Source organism: Pelobates fuscus, chromosome 10 (genome assembly GCF_036172605.1).
Source record: "Pelobates fuscus isolate aPelFus1 chromosome 10, aPelFus1.pri, whole genome shotgun sequence".
Lineage (NCBI taxonomy): Eukaryota > Metazoa > Chordata > Amphibia > Anura > Pelobatidae > Pelobates > Pelobates fuscus.
Genome location: NC_086326.1, coordinates 100,178,522 through 100,194,540, shown reverse-complemented (window position 1 = coordinate 100,194,540; position 16,019 = coordinate 100,178,522). Strand labels below are relative to the sequence as shown.

The 16,019-nt window shown below is 40.2% G+C and overlaps 1 protein-coding gene across 1 annotated transcript; it reads left to right on the top strand.

Annotated features, from left to right (window-relative positions):
* The first annotated feature begins 808 nt into the window (after positions 1-808).
* On the top strand, positions 809-13,057 carry FUOM (fucose mutarotase). Its single transcript, XM_063433942.1, has 6 exons — positions 809-951; positions 5,760-5,828; positions 7,247-7,317; positions 8,773-8,871; positions 10,591-10,664; positions 12,963-13,057. The coding sequence occupies exons 1-6, from the start codon at positions 867-869 to the stop codon at positions 13,012-13,014; spliced, it is 450 nt and encodes a 149-aa protein (XP_063290012.1). The 5' UTR covers positions 809-866; the 3' UTR covers positions 13,015-13,057.
* Positions 13,058-16,019: the final 2,962 nt, after the last annotated feature.

Genomic DNA, 16,019 nt, shown 5'->3' with positions numbered 1-16,019 from the left:
CCTAGTAATAATGTTCTCTCCTAGAACATTATTACTAGGGAGGATGCTAATCATTAGCTTCTACCTACTAACTCTCCTACTCCAGTCTCCCAAAGACTTCTAACCTTTGAAGAACACTCCACACATTCATTTAGCAATTTAGCTTGCTAAAATGCTTTATGTTGATAGTGTATCTCCACTTTTTTCGTTTTACAAAAAGTGTAATTTCAAATGAAATGGGCACTTTTATAAATGCATGTTGTTACTTCCTAGGCTGTCATTCAGACAACCAGTCCTGTTACTTCTTGGGTTGGTTAACTCAGTGGAGCATTTGCCATGAGCACCTGCCTTGCAAAGCCGCACTGGGAAACCTATGATTGAACAGGCACAGAAAGTCTGGGCAGGGGAAGAAGGAGAGGACTTGCAAAGGCTGCAGACAAAATCTGCGGCTTTTGAAAAAAAAAAATGTTTTTAGTCATACCCTCATTGTAAAAATGCAATAATAAATAAATATATATATTGACTGCTACTCTTCCAAATGCAGAGTGTATGTTTTTGTTTCTGTAAAAAGAAGAGGGAATACAACCCAAGTTTATTTTTCATGAAGATTTGTGAATGTAAAAAAAAAAATGCTTGGTATTTGGTGCAGAATACAATATTTTTCAAGACAAAAAAATAAACTAAATGTTTATATTAAGGGTTTGCATTTATAAACGTTGATTTCTGTTTGTAAATATTTAATTTGTGCTTATAACAATTCAGCCCTCTTGTAGTATAACCCTCCTCCATCACAGAGTATCTCGGGGAGTTCAGCTCTCCTAGAGCATCATGGGAGTTGTAGTGCTCTTCCGGGTTTAGGCCACCAGTAGCTGCTCCCTGGGATCGCTATGGTAATTCTGAAAGGGATTCCCTCAGTGCTGTCACCGGAGCTGCTCTATGCCCTGGCCCGCATGGGGCACGGTGATGAGATCGGTGAGTGACCCGTGGCCTAAAAAGGCCTCTCTCCCTGTAACAACCAGAGCCAGACACTTACTTACAGTCAGAGCACAGTGACTGCTGCACCGCCCGAGCCTAGCAAGTTCCAAATCCCACCACTAGGTGGAGCACTGCTTCAGCTGTATTCTATATGGGAATGTCCATTTCTCTGGATAGTCAGGATTCCATTAGTGCAATATGCAGACATGGACCGACTGTCTGTCTTCTAAAGTCATGTGACCTCCAGTAAAAGGGTTAGTTTGCCCATGCACACAATAGCAGTTAATGTTTAGAAAACATGCAAGTATGAATGTGTCATATTCTTCTTTAACTCCTCATCAACACAATATGGCAGTGCTTTTGCTAAGGAGTTTGTACCCTGCAATCAAAAGGGGCAGCAAAACATGTTTGCCTTTATATCACCTAATCATACTTACAATATGAATGGCAACATATATCAATTGTTCTTTAAGTCACCTACAAAGTTTTAGGTAATGCCTTTTCCAGGATACCAGAAAATGTTACTGTAAATGTTTTGCAATTTAGTTTTCAGTTGTATAGCACTAAAAGTATGAAAAAAAATAAAAATCAAATGTTTTCATTATATAAGGAACCCACTACCTATCATAAACGACACACACACAAAACAAAAGTATTAATGTGGTGAAATGCGCTAACAAAATTACAGTTGGCAAAGTGCAATATAAAATTATCTTATCTTTTTATTCTACTTTATTTATAAAATTGCAACACATTCCAGAGAGCTGTACATGAGTATAATTGGTAAAAGTAAAGAGACAAAACAACACATTTGAGACAAAACCAAATGTGACATTTTGACAGAGTATAATTGCAGCAGTATGAATTTATAACAAACACAAAAACATTAAACTTATCGAATAAAAATGCCCTCCTTAAAGGGATTCTCACCTGCCCAACTAAATGTACACAGTTTAATAGATATACCCTAATAAAATCATGCATGCATTTAATTATGCTTATTTGAGTGTACTTTGCAAGTCCTTCCCTTGTAACCCGCCCAGACTTTATGTTTCTCTCCAATCACAGACTTCCCAATGTAGCTCAAAGAGAGTCTTTGCAAGGCAGGTACTCTAGGCTATTGCCAGGGCTGTCTTTAATATAGATTGGACCCTGGGCAAGCATTTGCTTGGGCCCTCTAGCCCTCCTTTGCCCATTAATAAATATCACAGTCACTGTGACTGAGTGTGAGTCTGACAGTGAGTGTCCTTGTGTTTAACCCCTTAAGGACCAAACTTCTGGAATAAAAGGCAATCATGACATGTCACACATGTCATGTGTCCTTAAGGGGTTAAATGTACGTCTCTGTGACCATGTGTATGTTTGTGTACGGGGCCATATTTGTGTGGGGTAACTGTTTGTAATGTGTTGCTTGTATGGGGGGCTGTATGTGGTCATTGTGCATTGTGTTTATGGCGCAGCTATGTTTCAAGACTGTGTGCGTATGATGACTATCTTCAGGGGGTGACTGTGTCAGGAAGAGAAAAGGGGTAACTGTGGAAAGGTGAGTGTGACAGGGCCAGAGAGATGTATGAGACAGGGTTGGGCGGTGAGTCTGACAGAGTATGTGTGAAAGGGTTAGGGGGTGGTCGTGACATGGTTGGAGGAAGGAGTGTGACAGGGCAAGAGGATGTAAGTGTGTCAGGATTACGGGGGTTAATGTGACAGGGTGGTGTGGCATGGTTGGAGGGTGAGTGTTACAGAGTTGGGGTGAATGTGGTATGGTTGGAGGAGGGCGTGTGACAGGGTGAGGGGAGGTGAGCGTGATACAATTAGGGGAGCTTTATGTGACAGGGTGAGTGTGGCATGGCTGGGGGGATGAATATAACAGAAATAGAAGGTGTTAGGGTGAGTGTGGCAGAGTGATAGGAGGTGAGTGTGGCATGGGTGAGTGAGACAGGATTGGGGGAGTAAATGTGAGTGTAGCAGAGTGAAGGAGGTGACAGTGTGTGAGGGAGGGGGACAGTATGTATTTTGGGGCGACAGTGTGTAGGGGCTGACAGTGTGTGGGGGGAGTTGGAATGTGAGTGCAGTGTTGGCATTGGAATGCACGGGTGTATGCACTGCCACACACACCATTATGCACACTCAGAAACATACAAACAGATACACATACGCACAGGTACACATACGCACAGGTACACATACACACTAACATAAGTACACAGACACCAGGTACACATACACTGCGACCGGGCCCGGCACTCCAGGGGGCCCGGCCGCCCTGCGGCCCCCCGCGACCGGGTAGCAGCTGCCATGCTTTGCGGCCCCGGCCCGTGCGGCAAACCTCTGGGGCCGCATGTCAAGGGGTCCATCGGTTGGCCCATGCTGTCAGGGCCACCCAATGGACATGGATTTTAAGGGGGCCCAGTCTGCGCTGAACGCTTTAAGTGCTCAACCGGGCCCCCTGTGAGGACATCATCACGGCTGGGAGGCAGTGACCGCACGTCACTCCTCCCAGCATACTGAGAGCCCGCGTGGGAGGAAACAGAAAGGAGGAGGGAGTCAGAGTGGGGACTCTGACTCCCATCATGCTGAGCCACCACTGGACCCACACATGGTAGGAAATATTTTGTGTATTTGTGTCTCTGTATGTATGTCTGTGTCTCTGTATGTGTGTATGTATGTCTGTGTCTCTGTATGTGTGTATGTCTGTGTCTCTGTATGTGTGTACTTATGTCTGTGTATGTGTGTATGTATGTCTGTGTCTGCCTCTGTATGTGTGTATGTACGTCTGTGTCTCTGTATGTATGTATGTCTGTGTCTGTGTATCTGTGTGTATGTCTGAGTATGTGTGTGTGTATCTGTATGGATGTCTGTGTCTGTGTGTGTGTGTGTGTGTATCCATATGTATGTCTGTGTCTCTGTGTGTGTGTGTATGTGTGTGTCTGTGTCTCTGTGTGTATGTATGTCTGTGTATTTGTCTCTGTATGTGTGTGTGTGTGTGTGTATCTGTATGTATGTCTGTGTATGTATGTTTGTGTCTGTGTCTTTGTATGTGTGTATGATTGTGTTTCTGTGTCTCTGTGTGTGTGTGTCTGTTTGTGTATGTGTGTATCTGTATGTATGTCTGTGTATGTATGTGTGTCTGTGTCTCTGTATGTGTGTATGTATGTGTGTGTCTGTGTCTCTGTGTCTGTGTGTGTCTCTGTATATATGTGTCTGTGTGTGTGTCTCTGTATGTATGTGTCTGCATGTGTGTATGTATGTATGTGTCTGTCGGGGGTGTGTGTATGTGTTTGTGTCTGTATGTATGTGTTGGGGGGGAGGGGCCCACAGTCAGGGGGGAGAGGTTCATGGTAGGGGGGGCCCCGCGGATCAGTTTTGCACCGGGGCCCCATGGAGTGTGTGTACACCACTGGACACACAGGTACACATACACTCTGACACACAGGTGCACATACACAGACACACAGGTACACATACACAGACACACAGGCAGACATACACAAACAGGTACACATACACAGACACACAGGTACACATACACGCTGACACACAAGTACATGTTAACACACAAGTACACAGACACACAGGAACATATACACATACACTCTGTCATACAGGTACACATACACTCTGACACACAGGCACCCATACACAGACACACAGTTGCACAAACACAGACACACAGGTACACATACACTCTGATACACAAGTACACATACATACAGATACACAGACACACAAGTACATATACACAAACAGGTACACATACAAATGGGTACATATACACTCTGACACACAGGTAAACATTGATACAAAAGTACACATACACAGACATACAGGTACACAAACATAGACACACAGGTGTCTGACATACACACTGACATACACACACACAGATATATGTACAAACTCATATAAACAGGTACATACATAAGCAAATTACAATTTACATATTTTAGCCACTGTTTACTTACTTTTGCAGAAGGGTGGCTTCCCTGGAGTCCAGTGGGAGCTGGTTGACCTAGGCTGATGGGAGTCTGTGGCTCCAGGCTTCCTCGGCTCCTCTCCTGCTCTGCATGTGCTGCCTTCTCCTCCTACCCACACAGCACTTTTTTTAGTTGGGAGGAAGTGACCTGTCCTGAACTCACTTCCTCCCAGCAGGCCGGTAGAACAAATTGAATTTTAAAGGGCTACAGGTCCCTGATTAAATTGTTGCAGGCGCAAGGGGCAGCTGCTTTGGGCCCCCAGGAATAACTGGGCCCAGGGCAGCTGCCCCTTTTGCCCCTTGTTAAAGATGGCCCTGGCTATTGCTGCCTCTTGAGTTTAGCTCCACCAAGCTAACCAAACTAGATAGTAACGGGACCAGTTGTCTGATTGACAGCCAAAGGGTGTAACAAAGTTAATTTAGAAAAGTGCCAATTTCCATTAAATTCTGCCCTTTCTGTAAAATGGGGGAAAAGAGAACACACTCTTCACACATAAAGCTCTTAAACAACCAAACAAGTTTTATGGATCTTTAAAAAAAAAAAAAAAAATAAATTAGTCCTCATTTATATAATTTTGAGGTGGACTTTTTTCTTTGATGAGTTACCTGTGTATTTTGTCATTATACATTTATACTACTGCTGTATATATGTATTTTATATTGCTCTTTGCCCATGGTGACTTTGTTAGCACTGCTAATCACATTTACATTTATGCTGCCTGAGGTTGTTGAGATTCTAGTGTTTTGGAGTCATCATCCAGTTCATAGTGGGAACAATATTTGCCTATTGCTTTTTCTACAGCCCTGATTTGTTTCTCCATGCCCTTCTCAGTTCTTGCAGATGCCAACTTTCCTGCTTCTTCCACAAGCCAGGCAGGCCCTGAGCTTATCCGAGCTGATGGTAAGTACCTTCAGGCCATGTAAGGAGTGTATTCACTAAAAAGTAAATTGAAAAAAAAAAACAAGCTATGGGAACATATTGGCTATTTTAGCCTGCATTTTTTTGAATTCCGATCAAGTCACTGTTTAGTGACTGTTAATATAATTATTATTTTTAATGTTTAAATATTGCTGGTGCATTGCAACATGGTCTGAAGATAATGGGATCATAGTTGGAACTAGCAGGTCATAGGACGAGGAGGGCTACTGTTATAACTAATAACTGTACAGTTATTGAGAATCACAAGCTGTATCATGATGGAAACATGCTGATGGATGGCCAACACAATGTATCACCATAGTTTTAATTGGTTATTTTGTGCCTATGACACAGACTACGAATTGAAAAATACATGAGACACAGCACTCCGCAATGGGGAGAGACCTTGATGCTTGCTCACAGTGCACTCTAGAGTTCCGGAACAACTAATTCCAATTTATTTACACAGTAAAGATAACAGATCCAGCACATGTGAAGTCCTATTACACCAGAGATATAAAGTGCAGCGTTTCAGCCCAATATAGGGCTTTTGTCAAGGCTCGGAAAAGCCCTATACTGAAACATTGCTCTTTATACTTCAATAAACCTGTGTAATGGGACTTCACGTGTGGTAGATCCGTTTTGTTTGAGACCATAGACATTACTCTCAAATAAAGTTCTGCCACTCATATTTACCTAATTTGGATTTTTACCATATTAAAATAATTTCAGTATTTTATAGATCTAACCATACAAAATGAAGCCACGCCCTCAAACTCCTGGCGGCAACAATAACTGTAGTAGCCATCAGTCCCAAAACATATAATAAAAACCTAAAGGAAAAACTGACATGAGCGCTATCCCAAATCACTATGCACATTTAAATAACTGGAGGTTTTTAGTATCAGTCCAGTGGCTATAGGAGTGTAAGCTCACCTGCCACGCCAAGGCAAAACCTCTTAGGTGAGTCCTACACTAACAATTCACCTTGCTGTTTTCAGCCAAAAGGCAAAATCTGTAATGAGACAGAGCTTGCACATTTTTCTTTGATTCTATAGATATACCTGGTTGGTTAACTTTAAAAATGTAATGATAAGGTGAAGAGATCTGAAATTGGTGTCTTCACATTCGGTAGGCAGATAATTTGAACATATTGTTGAATTAAGAAGTTTGAAGTTATTTTTTTTTTTTTTTTTATGGTGAGTGGAGATTTGCGTGATTGCATACTACTTGTGAGAGTTAGCAGGTTTTTCTCCAGTTCGAATGAATGAGATTTCACAGTGATATTATTTCTAAATAGCAGCTGAAGATCTAAGAAGTCCACCCTGGCAAGGTTTGCTTCAATGTTGAATGTAAAGTCCGATAGATAGGAAGTAAGCTTTTCTATTCCTCATTGGCAGGTTTGGGCATCCCTTTGCTATTAGAGGCCATTCTTCAACTCTTCCCATTGGATACCTACGTTACAAGTCCTGTAAGTTTTGCGTTTTTTGTGAATACATCACTGTATTTGTTATGTCCTTCTTTTCAACTTCTGCCTTCTGGTCTCTCTTGCTTCTAGTCTCATTCCCACCACTCCGTATATACCATTGTCTCTTCTTCTCCCTCCTCCCGTACCGTTTGTCATTTGTTCCAAATTACGCTTTGGGCTTTCACAGTAAGGTAAGACCTAACTATCTATCCACTGATCCATACAGCTGACTTGCAGCAACCATGCAATCACCCTCTAGTCCTGTCATGATGAGGAGACAGGGTAGCATTCTACCCCACTGCCACACACACACTGCAGTTGTTTGCCAAGAAAACATGCTAAACACCAAAACAACTTTTCATTATTGCAAATCACATGGCGTAGAGAGTACCTTTCACTCACGTTGAGTTCTGAGAGTGACTTAGAACTGAGCAGTTCTGAGAGAAAGCCGAACCTTGGAAGATCACCTCACACTAAACTGTAACTTGAGCCGAGCATAAACTGATTGCAGCTGCCTTATGGCTACTGTAAGTTTATAGAGCAGGTCCACTTCTGGATAGGGTTTATGGCATAAGAGCAGACCTCTTAAATCAAAATGACAGACTCAATATTGGTGGATCCTCTTTCCATCCAAGAAGGGCCTTCCTGATGCTGCATTCATCCTGTTCCATCTTCAGAGTCGTTAAAGTTAAATATCTTTTTCCTATTTTCTGTAATTCATTAACAGTATAATGCTTTAATAAAATAGAGAATACTTTTATGTCTACTGTTTTCCTTAAGTTAACGACTTAATTGCCAGCCACTTTCTGTTATGCTGCAAGAACAACACTGGTGGGGTATATGTGCACCCTCTTATTGTCATACCAAGATATGTGGGGGATCGTATCTTTCCCCCTTATTACTCTCTTTTTCATTTGCTATGCACCAGGTTCATGGACAGAGACCAACAGCAGAGAAGATTGAGCTATTTGTATGAGAGCGGCACTAGAGCAAGATATATCACAACAAAGATAAATATAGATTGTTAAAAAATGTTGCTGGAATTTCTAGCCTGAATATTTAAGCCAAGAATCTATTAACAAATAGAAGGGGTTGTGCAATGGGCCTATCTACAATTTCAAGCTGTAGCCTTAGAATACCATAAACAATAAACTTGAATTTTTATTTTATTAATGTGTTTTTTTTTTTTCTATTATTTGTATTTGTGGTTTAGAGAGAAAAAACAACAATACAACCAATAAAATAAGCTCATGATAAGGTATTGCACTCATAAAGAGGATAATATGTATCCGGAATGGATATTTTTATTAGGAACTCTTGCTATCTGCATGGGTGTATGTAATTACAGACCGAGGGGACAGACAATGTGATGGTGCTCAGAGGAGATTTGTAGATGATTAAATACATGTGTGTTTTTTAAGTACAAAATAAATGGTTTAATATCCCACTTTTGGCCAGGCTGCTGTTATGGATCTCGTGGACAGTGATAAAGCAAAGGGTTTGGAGACACCAGTTTGGGAAAAGTACAGAGCACTACTGGCAAATGTAGGATGTAAGGTGAGACAACATATCTTTACATTGGATTTATGTAACAGGCTCAAAAAATTTCATTTGTGTTTATTGAAGGCATTGAAAGCCCTGTTCTTGAAACTTTCCTTTCAATGTAAAATCAGATACATTTGGGAGTAGGCCTGCGGGTATTCTCTCGAATAGGAAATGCCTAACTTCCTCCAAATAAAGTATAGCACCTACATTTCTCCAGATTGTACTAAATCGAGAACCATATTTCCAACTTTAGGTAGAGCAGATGCTATGTAAAAAATATCAATCTCTGCTATAGTTTTGGCTTTTTAACTTATTTTCAATATAGTTCAGTAAATAAGCCCCATTATATGAGCCTTATATTATTAATTAGGTTGATTTACAAGTTCTGAGTGTGTGGAATATACAGAGTTTAGGAACAAGGTTGGCAACTGTTAAAGTTACCCCTAAAGCACTTCATCTTGTTGAAGTGTAGTACGTGTGAATAGTGTATTCTCTTTTTTTCCCCATTTTATTCAATGGTGTAAATTTCAGTATGAAATGAATTAACCTTGTTTCCCCCCCCTTACTGTCAATCATACAGCCGGTCCCGCTACTTCCTGGTTTGATTAGCTCAGTGGACAGGCAATTGCTCAGAGCATCTTACATTGCAAACACTTCTCATTGAGCTGTATTGGGAAGCCATTGATTGGACAGCCACAAAAAGTCTGGGCAGGGGAAGAGCTTACAAATGCTTCTGACAAGAGATCTGCAGCTTGGAAGCTGTTGTTGAATATACCCCCATTGAAAGAAATGCACAATTATATGCATGCATGTTTTCACTGGAGGCTATATCTATATATATTGATTTATATTTTATTTTTGTATTTAGGCAGCGTCCCTTTAAATCAGTTAACTAACATATAGAGCAAGGAGTGGCCAGTGCCCACATCTGAGGTTGGCAACAATTAAGCAGTCCAGTAAATTTATTTATTTATTTTATTTATAAAATATTTTACCAGGAAAGATATAAATAACGTGAAGTGCAAGCAATATTCAGTTTGCATATCTGAGATTTGCAACAGTAAAGTAGTCCAGTATATAAGTGTATAGAGGAAAGAGCAAGAATAAAGAGCGGTCGATGAAACAATGCAAGTTTTTTTTTTTTTACCTTTAAGTCTGTAATGTATTACAGTGTTTGAATTACAGGATTAAGGAGAGAGCTAGTCCGGTTATCAAGTCAATACTAAGTAACAGATACAAGAAGTATCTGTTCGATATATCCATGCAGAGTATCGATCAGGGCAATACAGGTAATAAACAAAGAGGTTAGCTGTGGACAGAATCAGAGTCCAGGAGTCCAGGAACACTGTCAATTGGGAGATAAGGCAAAGTTATGTGGAGATAATATAGCTGCAAGTTAAAATACATACCAAGCATACCAAGCTCAGTGAGACTCAACAATCAAGCAATGGGGAATTGATTAACCAGGCTTAACTAGGAGAGCTAATTGATCTCAGACTTTATTAACCTTTGCACAGGAGCACACCCAATTGACACTTGCAAAACAGGACAATATGATCTCATTAACCCTTGCATGCCAGGATACTATGACAGTTTGTTTTACTATATCAAAGCTTTGGGTCTTTAGTTAACATATTTCTCTCATATTGGACTTACTGAATGTACCAGATATTTTCTTTCCTTTGTAAAACTAGTGGATGTTAAAAAAGTTGTCGTTCATCCTTCTAACAGACGCCGCTGCAGCTGGTGGAAAGATTCCAGTTTTATGATCGAGCCAAAAAGGCTTTTGCTATTGTGGCAACAGGGTAAGTTGTGGTCATGTACAAGTATTATAAGATTGTGTCCAACCATATCTGCTTATTTATTTTGTCTTTGATAGCTAATCACTTAGAACAAAAATGGAGAAGGACTGGCACTACTGAAAAATATAGATAGGGGTAGGTTCCTGAGGTTCCCTTTTGTAAACCCCAAGAATACACTAAATAAATAATAATGTAGTCGCAATACCGACAAATCTTAATGAAAGAGTTATATTACACTAGAGTTGAGCATTGTTTTCAAACAAATCACAAGGTCTTCTGACCCAGACTGATTTTCCTCTCCAGTCGGTCCTCTCACACTTCACCCCTCTGTCGGTCCTTACATTGGCTTCTTGTATCCTATAGGAGTCAATTCAAAGTGCTAATCCACACCTATAAAGCACTGAACAATTCTAGCCCCTCTTCTATCTCTTCATAGATCCATAGGTATGTCCCTTCTCGGCCTCTCCGCTCTGCCCGTGACCTTCTCCTGTCCGCTGCTCGCACCCGTACAGCCAACTCACAATTGCAGGACTTCTCGCGGACGGCTCCCTTCCTGTGTGGATATTATACTGTTTTTATATACCGTTAATAAATTAGATTTTGGTCACTTTTTACGTTTATACCATTATCTTTTGACTATTACCTGGCCTTTTATATATATTTTATACTATATACATTTTTATATACTTTTTTCCTTTTATTCATTTTACTTCCTGGTATTATACTCCAAAGAATCCTAGGTGGGGATTATACCACCTACGCTTTTATCATAGAGCAGTTAGCCTGCCCTATACACTGTGAGTATATTTTATTATTTTATACACCAACAATATTTTATTGAGAGCACTATCACTGTTTTATCTTCTCTCCGAGCTCCTGATACTACCATTAAGAACACTCATCTTATATCCTACAAGCGGGGATTATACCGCTGTACGCCTACAAAACTAGAGCTAGCAGAAGCTCTACCAAATGTGAGTGTATCTATTATATTTTACATCTTTTATTTCATGTGTGGAACATACTGCACCATTATTGTTTCCATTTTTATCTCCCACTTGGCCGTCTGTCACCACATAGAAGAGGATACTCGTCGTATATCCTGTAAGTGGGGATAATACCGCTGCAAGCCATTCACACCAGAGCTAGATTAAGCTCTGTCAACTGTAAGTAAGACCTCTCCTATTTTTACTATTTTGGATCATCTTACTCATCACTCACCACCTTCCTTCACATCTCTTGGATATCGTAACAAGTAGAATCCTACAACTTCGGAGACTACTTAATAGATTTAATTGGACTTGTTATTGTTATTTATTTTGTATATTGGCACAGACCCATCCCCTATTTATTTGTTTTTGCTTATCTATTCCTAAGGACACTTGAGGGAGTCCTTGTTTGGGTCTGCTGCCTCTCTGATTAGCGCTGACTCAACTCTTTGTTTTGTCTTCCTATGGAAAAGCCTGCCGACCGCCATCAGACTCTCCCCTAGTCTTCAATCATTTAAGAAGTGCCTTAAAACCCATCTCTTTAGGAAAGCATATGGCCTCCCAGAGTAACCTCTACCTTACATACCTATCTCTTGCTCTCTCCTATGTGGCAGCACTCTACTGTCTCCTCCAGCTCTTCTTCACTCCTACCTTATTTGATGGCTATTTCCTGTCCTATTGTGTTTTATAACCCACCTCCTATAGACTTGTTAGCTCATTTGAGCAGGGTCCTCTTCAACCTATCGTTCCTGTGAGTTTTCTTGTAATTGTCCTATTTATAGTTATATTTCCCCCCCCCCCCCCCCCCACTCCCCATAATGTAAAGCGCTACGGAATCTCTTGGCGCTATATAAATAACAATAATAATAATAATAATTTGGTCGAAACGTTGCCAGCTTCACTGTGGTGAAATAAAATAAAACTACTTAAGATTTTCGGTGTGCGGATCCATTATTCTTTATTTTTGATAGCTAATCAGCCCACCTTCCCCTCTTTTTTTTTTTTCTTGTAAATCTATCGTTCTCACCCATCAGACCTTACCTTTTTCCCATAAGGATCATTGATCATGGATGGCTTAATTTTTTACGATGATCAGAGTGTGAAACCCAACAAAATTGCCTTAGATCAGCGTAAACTCCAGTTTTTACAGTGTATGTTGAGAAATAAGGTTTATTCAGATCCTAAAGCAGCAACACTAGTTGTGTAGCAGTTCTAGAGTCCTAAGTAGAAAACCAACTAAACATTGAATTTTTGGGATATGGTGATGCTAAACATTGTAATACATATCTGTGTTTTATGTGTTTACTTTTAGGGAAACTGCACTCTACGGAAATCTAATTTTGAAAAAAGGAGTAATTGGCTAGAACGATTTGACTAGATCTGTTTGCAAATAAATAATATACTTTATGGAAATGTCTCCCCTCTACGTGTGTGTACAGATTGGGAATTTTTTTTTTGTCAATCCTTTTTTATTGTGGTGTCTTTTGAATTCACAAAGAATGCAATAACACATACATAGACTGGATAATGAAATTTCAAATGCAAGAAAACAGGTGTGTATGAGAGAACTACACCAAGGTAAAAAATGTTTTTTTTAAAAGTAGTAGTACATGAGTAACTGAACCGTTTAGAAATAGTCACACTTGGAATTAACCACCTATAACTTTACAAAATTAAACATTTGTGAGTATATTGCTATAAGATTCAAAAAATGAATACTATGCAGGATACTATAGGTAGGACTTTATATTTGTACCCTGAAAGGATTCGAAGGTGATAGGATTTAACTAAATCAGATCAGTCATGTGACTATTGGATGGGTCTCCTGGGGGTCTCACGTTGCCAAGAAAAAGCCGATGAGCTGGGTAAGTTGAGTAAAAGAAACACAAATAAACTGACAGCAAAAGTTAGGCCAAAGAGCGATTGCAAAAAAGGGATCAACCAATGCCCCTGCTCGGTAAGGGCATATGCATGTTCAGCTTTGTTTTATAGCCAACTGTCAAAATCATCAGAGAGCTTATTGAGCCGAGTGAGTGTATCTGCTTGTTTGCGGCAGCGATCTGCTTGGCACGTGGCATCCGCCATTAGTATCATGCGTTTGCTCTGTACCTCATGGGTCAGTTCTGTGATGGATTGGAGTCCAGTCATGGAAATGGGCCTTCAAAAGGTGGACTTGGATCCCTCCCACCGGTCCAGAGCGGGAGGAAGGGGCCAACAGGGGGATGCAAAGAGTGTCCAGACCCTCAAAAACTGGGAGAGCGTCTGTCCCTCCCGTTTAATAGGGTTGTTAGGCCGCACTTATTCCTCGGTGGCAAAACACGGCGCCCAGCTGCTCCTGAGCGGATTAACCCATTCAGTGCTCCGGTAAGTCTCTACCGAGAGTAGACTCCAGGAGACTGGATGACCAAAAGATTTGCAAAAGTAAAGATCAGACAAGGAGCTCGGACAGAAAGCATTGGTCGCCATGAATGTCAGGCCCGCCCCTCCAGATTGGGAATCATAATCCGTATAAATGGTTTACGATTTTTGACAGAACAAATCTAAACGCAATGCCAGTATGTAGTATTTGTGGGGCTATTAATTTACAAATGATACCGATTTACGATTGTTATTCAAATACATTTTTTTATGTTGGTTATCTCATTCATCCATAAAAAACAGCTCAGGAACCATTATTACATGACTTCAGAAAAATGTATTATGTATATTGTGGGTTTTATTATATTTTTTTCATCTTTTTTTCCCCCCATGCATTAAACTTACCCCGTTTTTGTTTACAAAGGAATTTTGGTTCATTCTGAATCTGTATACTGTTTCTCTCATTTCAAAAGATAACCATTAACAACTTTCAAGTATTCTGTAAGTGTATTAAATTCTATAGCACAACCTGACAACCTTCTTAATATAAGTGAATATTCCAACAAATTTGACATAAATTCACACATTTTATGTGTAAATCAAATGTTGCCATTCTTTGTTATAATCCTGTTATACATTATCTTATGAAGCCAGATAGAAAATCACTTCAATTAAAATAATTTCTAAATCTTTTTAATTACACAGATTTTGCTTTGTGGCCTGAGATAATGCCGTTCTTCTGCATTGAAAGGGTTAAAACTGTTTGACGTCTGCTAGGTGTTATATAATGAGATGCCAGCTTGTACCAGTTTGTGACATCAGCTATCCAGGCACAGAGTACGTGTCCCTAGGTATATTGCCTATGCCAGGATTGGCTGGTTGTGTTGTAGATCCCAATAAATGTTGCCATAGCAGCCCTGTTGCCTATCTCCAATATATAGCACACAAGAGAAAAAATAACCTACATTTGTGCAGCAGTAATTCTCTACACCCTGCAGGAATACACACTGATCTGTCCATATGCTGCATATATACATATATACAGGCAATCAAGCATGCACATGTAGTATTACACACCTGCAGGGGTATTTAACTTAACACACTGGCAGAAAAAATGCTGATAACAGAATTAATAGTGCTGTCACCACACAGTAATACCCGCTAGTGTGTGTTCGTTATTATTATTATTTATGTTTTTAGCAATTATATAACTACAACATTTTCTGAAACCCTTTACAATTATAAAATGGGGATAATAGGCGTGCGCAGCCTGTTTCATTAGGGTGTGCAACCTAAAGCACAAACACATATATTTTTATATACACATACATACACACACATACATAGACATACATACATACACACACACACATGTATACAAATACATTTATGACATTTATGTTTTGTTACGGTTGCCTCCAGGCTGGCTGGAAGTTGGACCGTAGAAAGCTCCTAGCGCTCACCAAAGGACCATCAGCACTGTAGACACTATAAGCACTGCAGACTCCACGAACCGCCGCTGCTGGGCTAGGATCTCGCCATCTGCTATCCACCCTGGACCTACGACTAGGCTCCAGGTTCCAGTAGGTGAACCTCTTCCTTCTGTAGAGCGAAGCAGGATCAGGATCAAGAGCTCTTACAAGAGCTCAGTGGCTAAGGGCGTATGAAGAGCATAGCAATCCCTGTAGTGATTATAGCTGTCCCCTACAAACATGAGTCAAGGCTGCAAGTTAAAGGGTTAAGTCATTCTGTTTAATTGGCACCAAAGGGTTTTGCAGAACAACCAATAAACACGTAACATACAGTAAAAACACACCCATCAATAACACACAAATCCTCCCATCTGCCTGTGATATAATTACTGTACACAATGGGTTAATGTAATTATCACAGGCAGGAAAAATACACTTTTTATACATACACTGTAACTTTAAAAATATACGTCCAATCTTCATAAAGAATCAGCATACTTTAAATATAACATAACCAACAATCATACAAATCCCTCCAG

Bases quoted from the DNA above. Each gene is read 5' to 3' on its own strand.
- FUOM (XM_063433942.1), top strand. From the start codon at position 867: ATGGTAATTCTGAAAGGGATTCCCTCAGTGCTGTCACCGGAGCTGCTC. The intron at 952-5,759 runs GTGAGTGACCCG...TGCCCTTCTCAG, and splicing joins GGGGCACGGTGATGAGATCG to TTCTTGCAGATGCCAACTTT. The intron at 7,318-8,772 runs GTAAGTTTTGCG...ACTTTTGGCCAG, and splicing joins ATACCTACGTTACAAGTCCT to GCTGCTGTTATGGATCTCGT.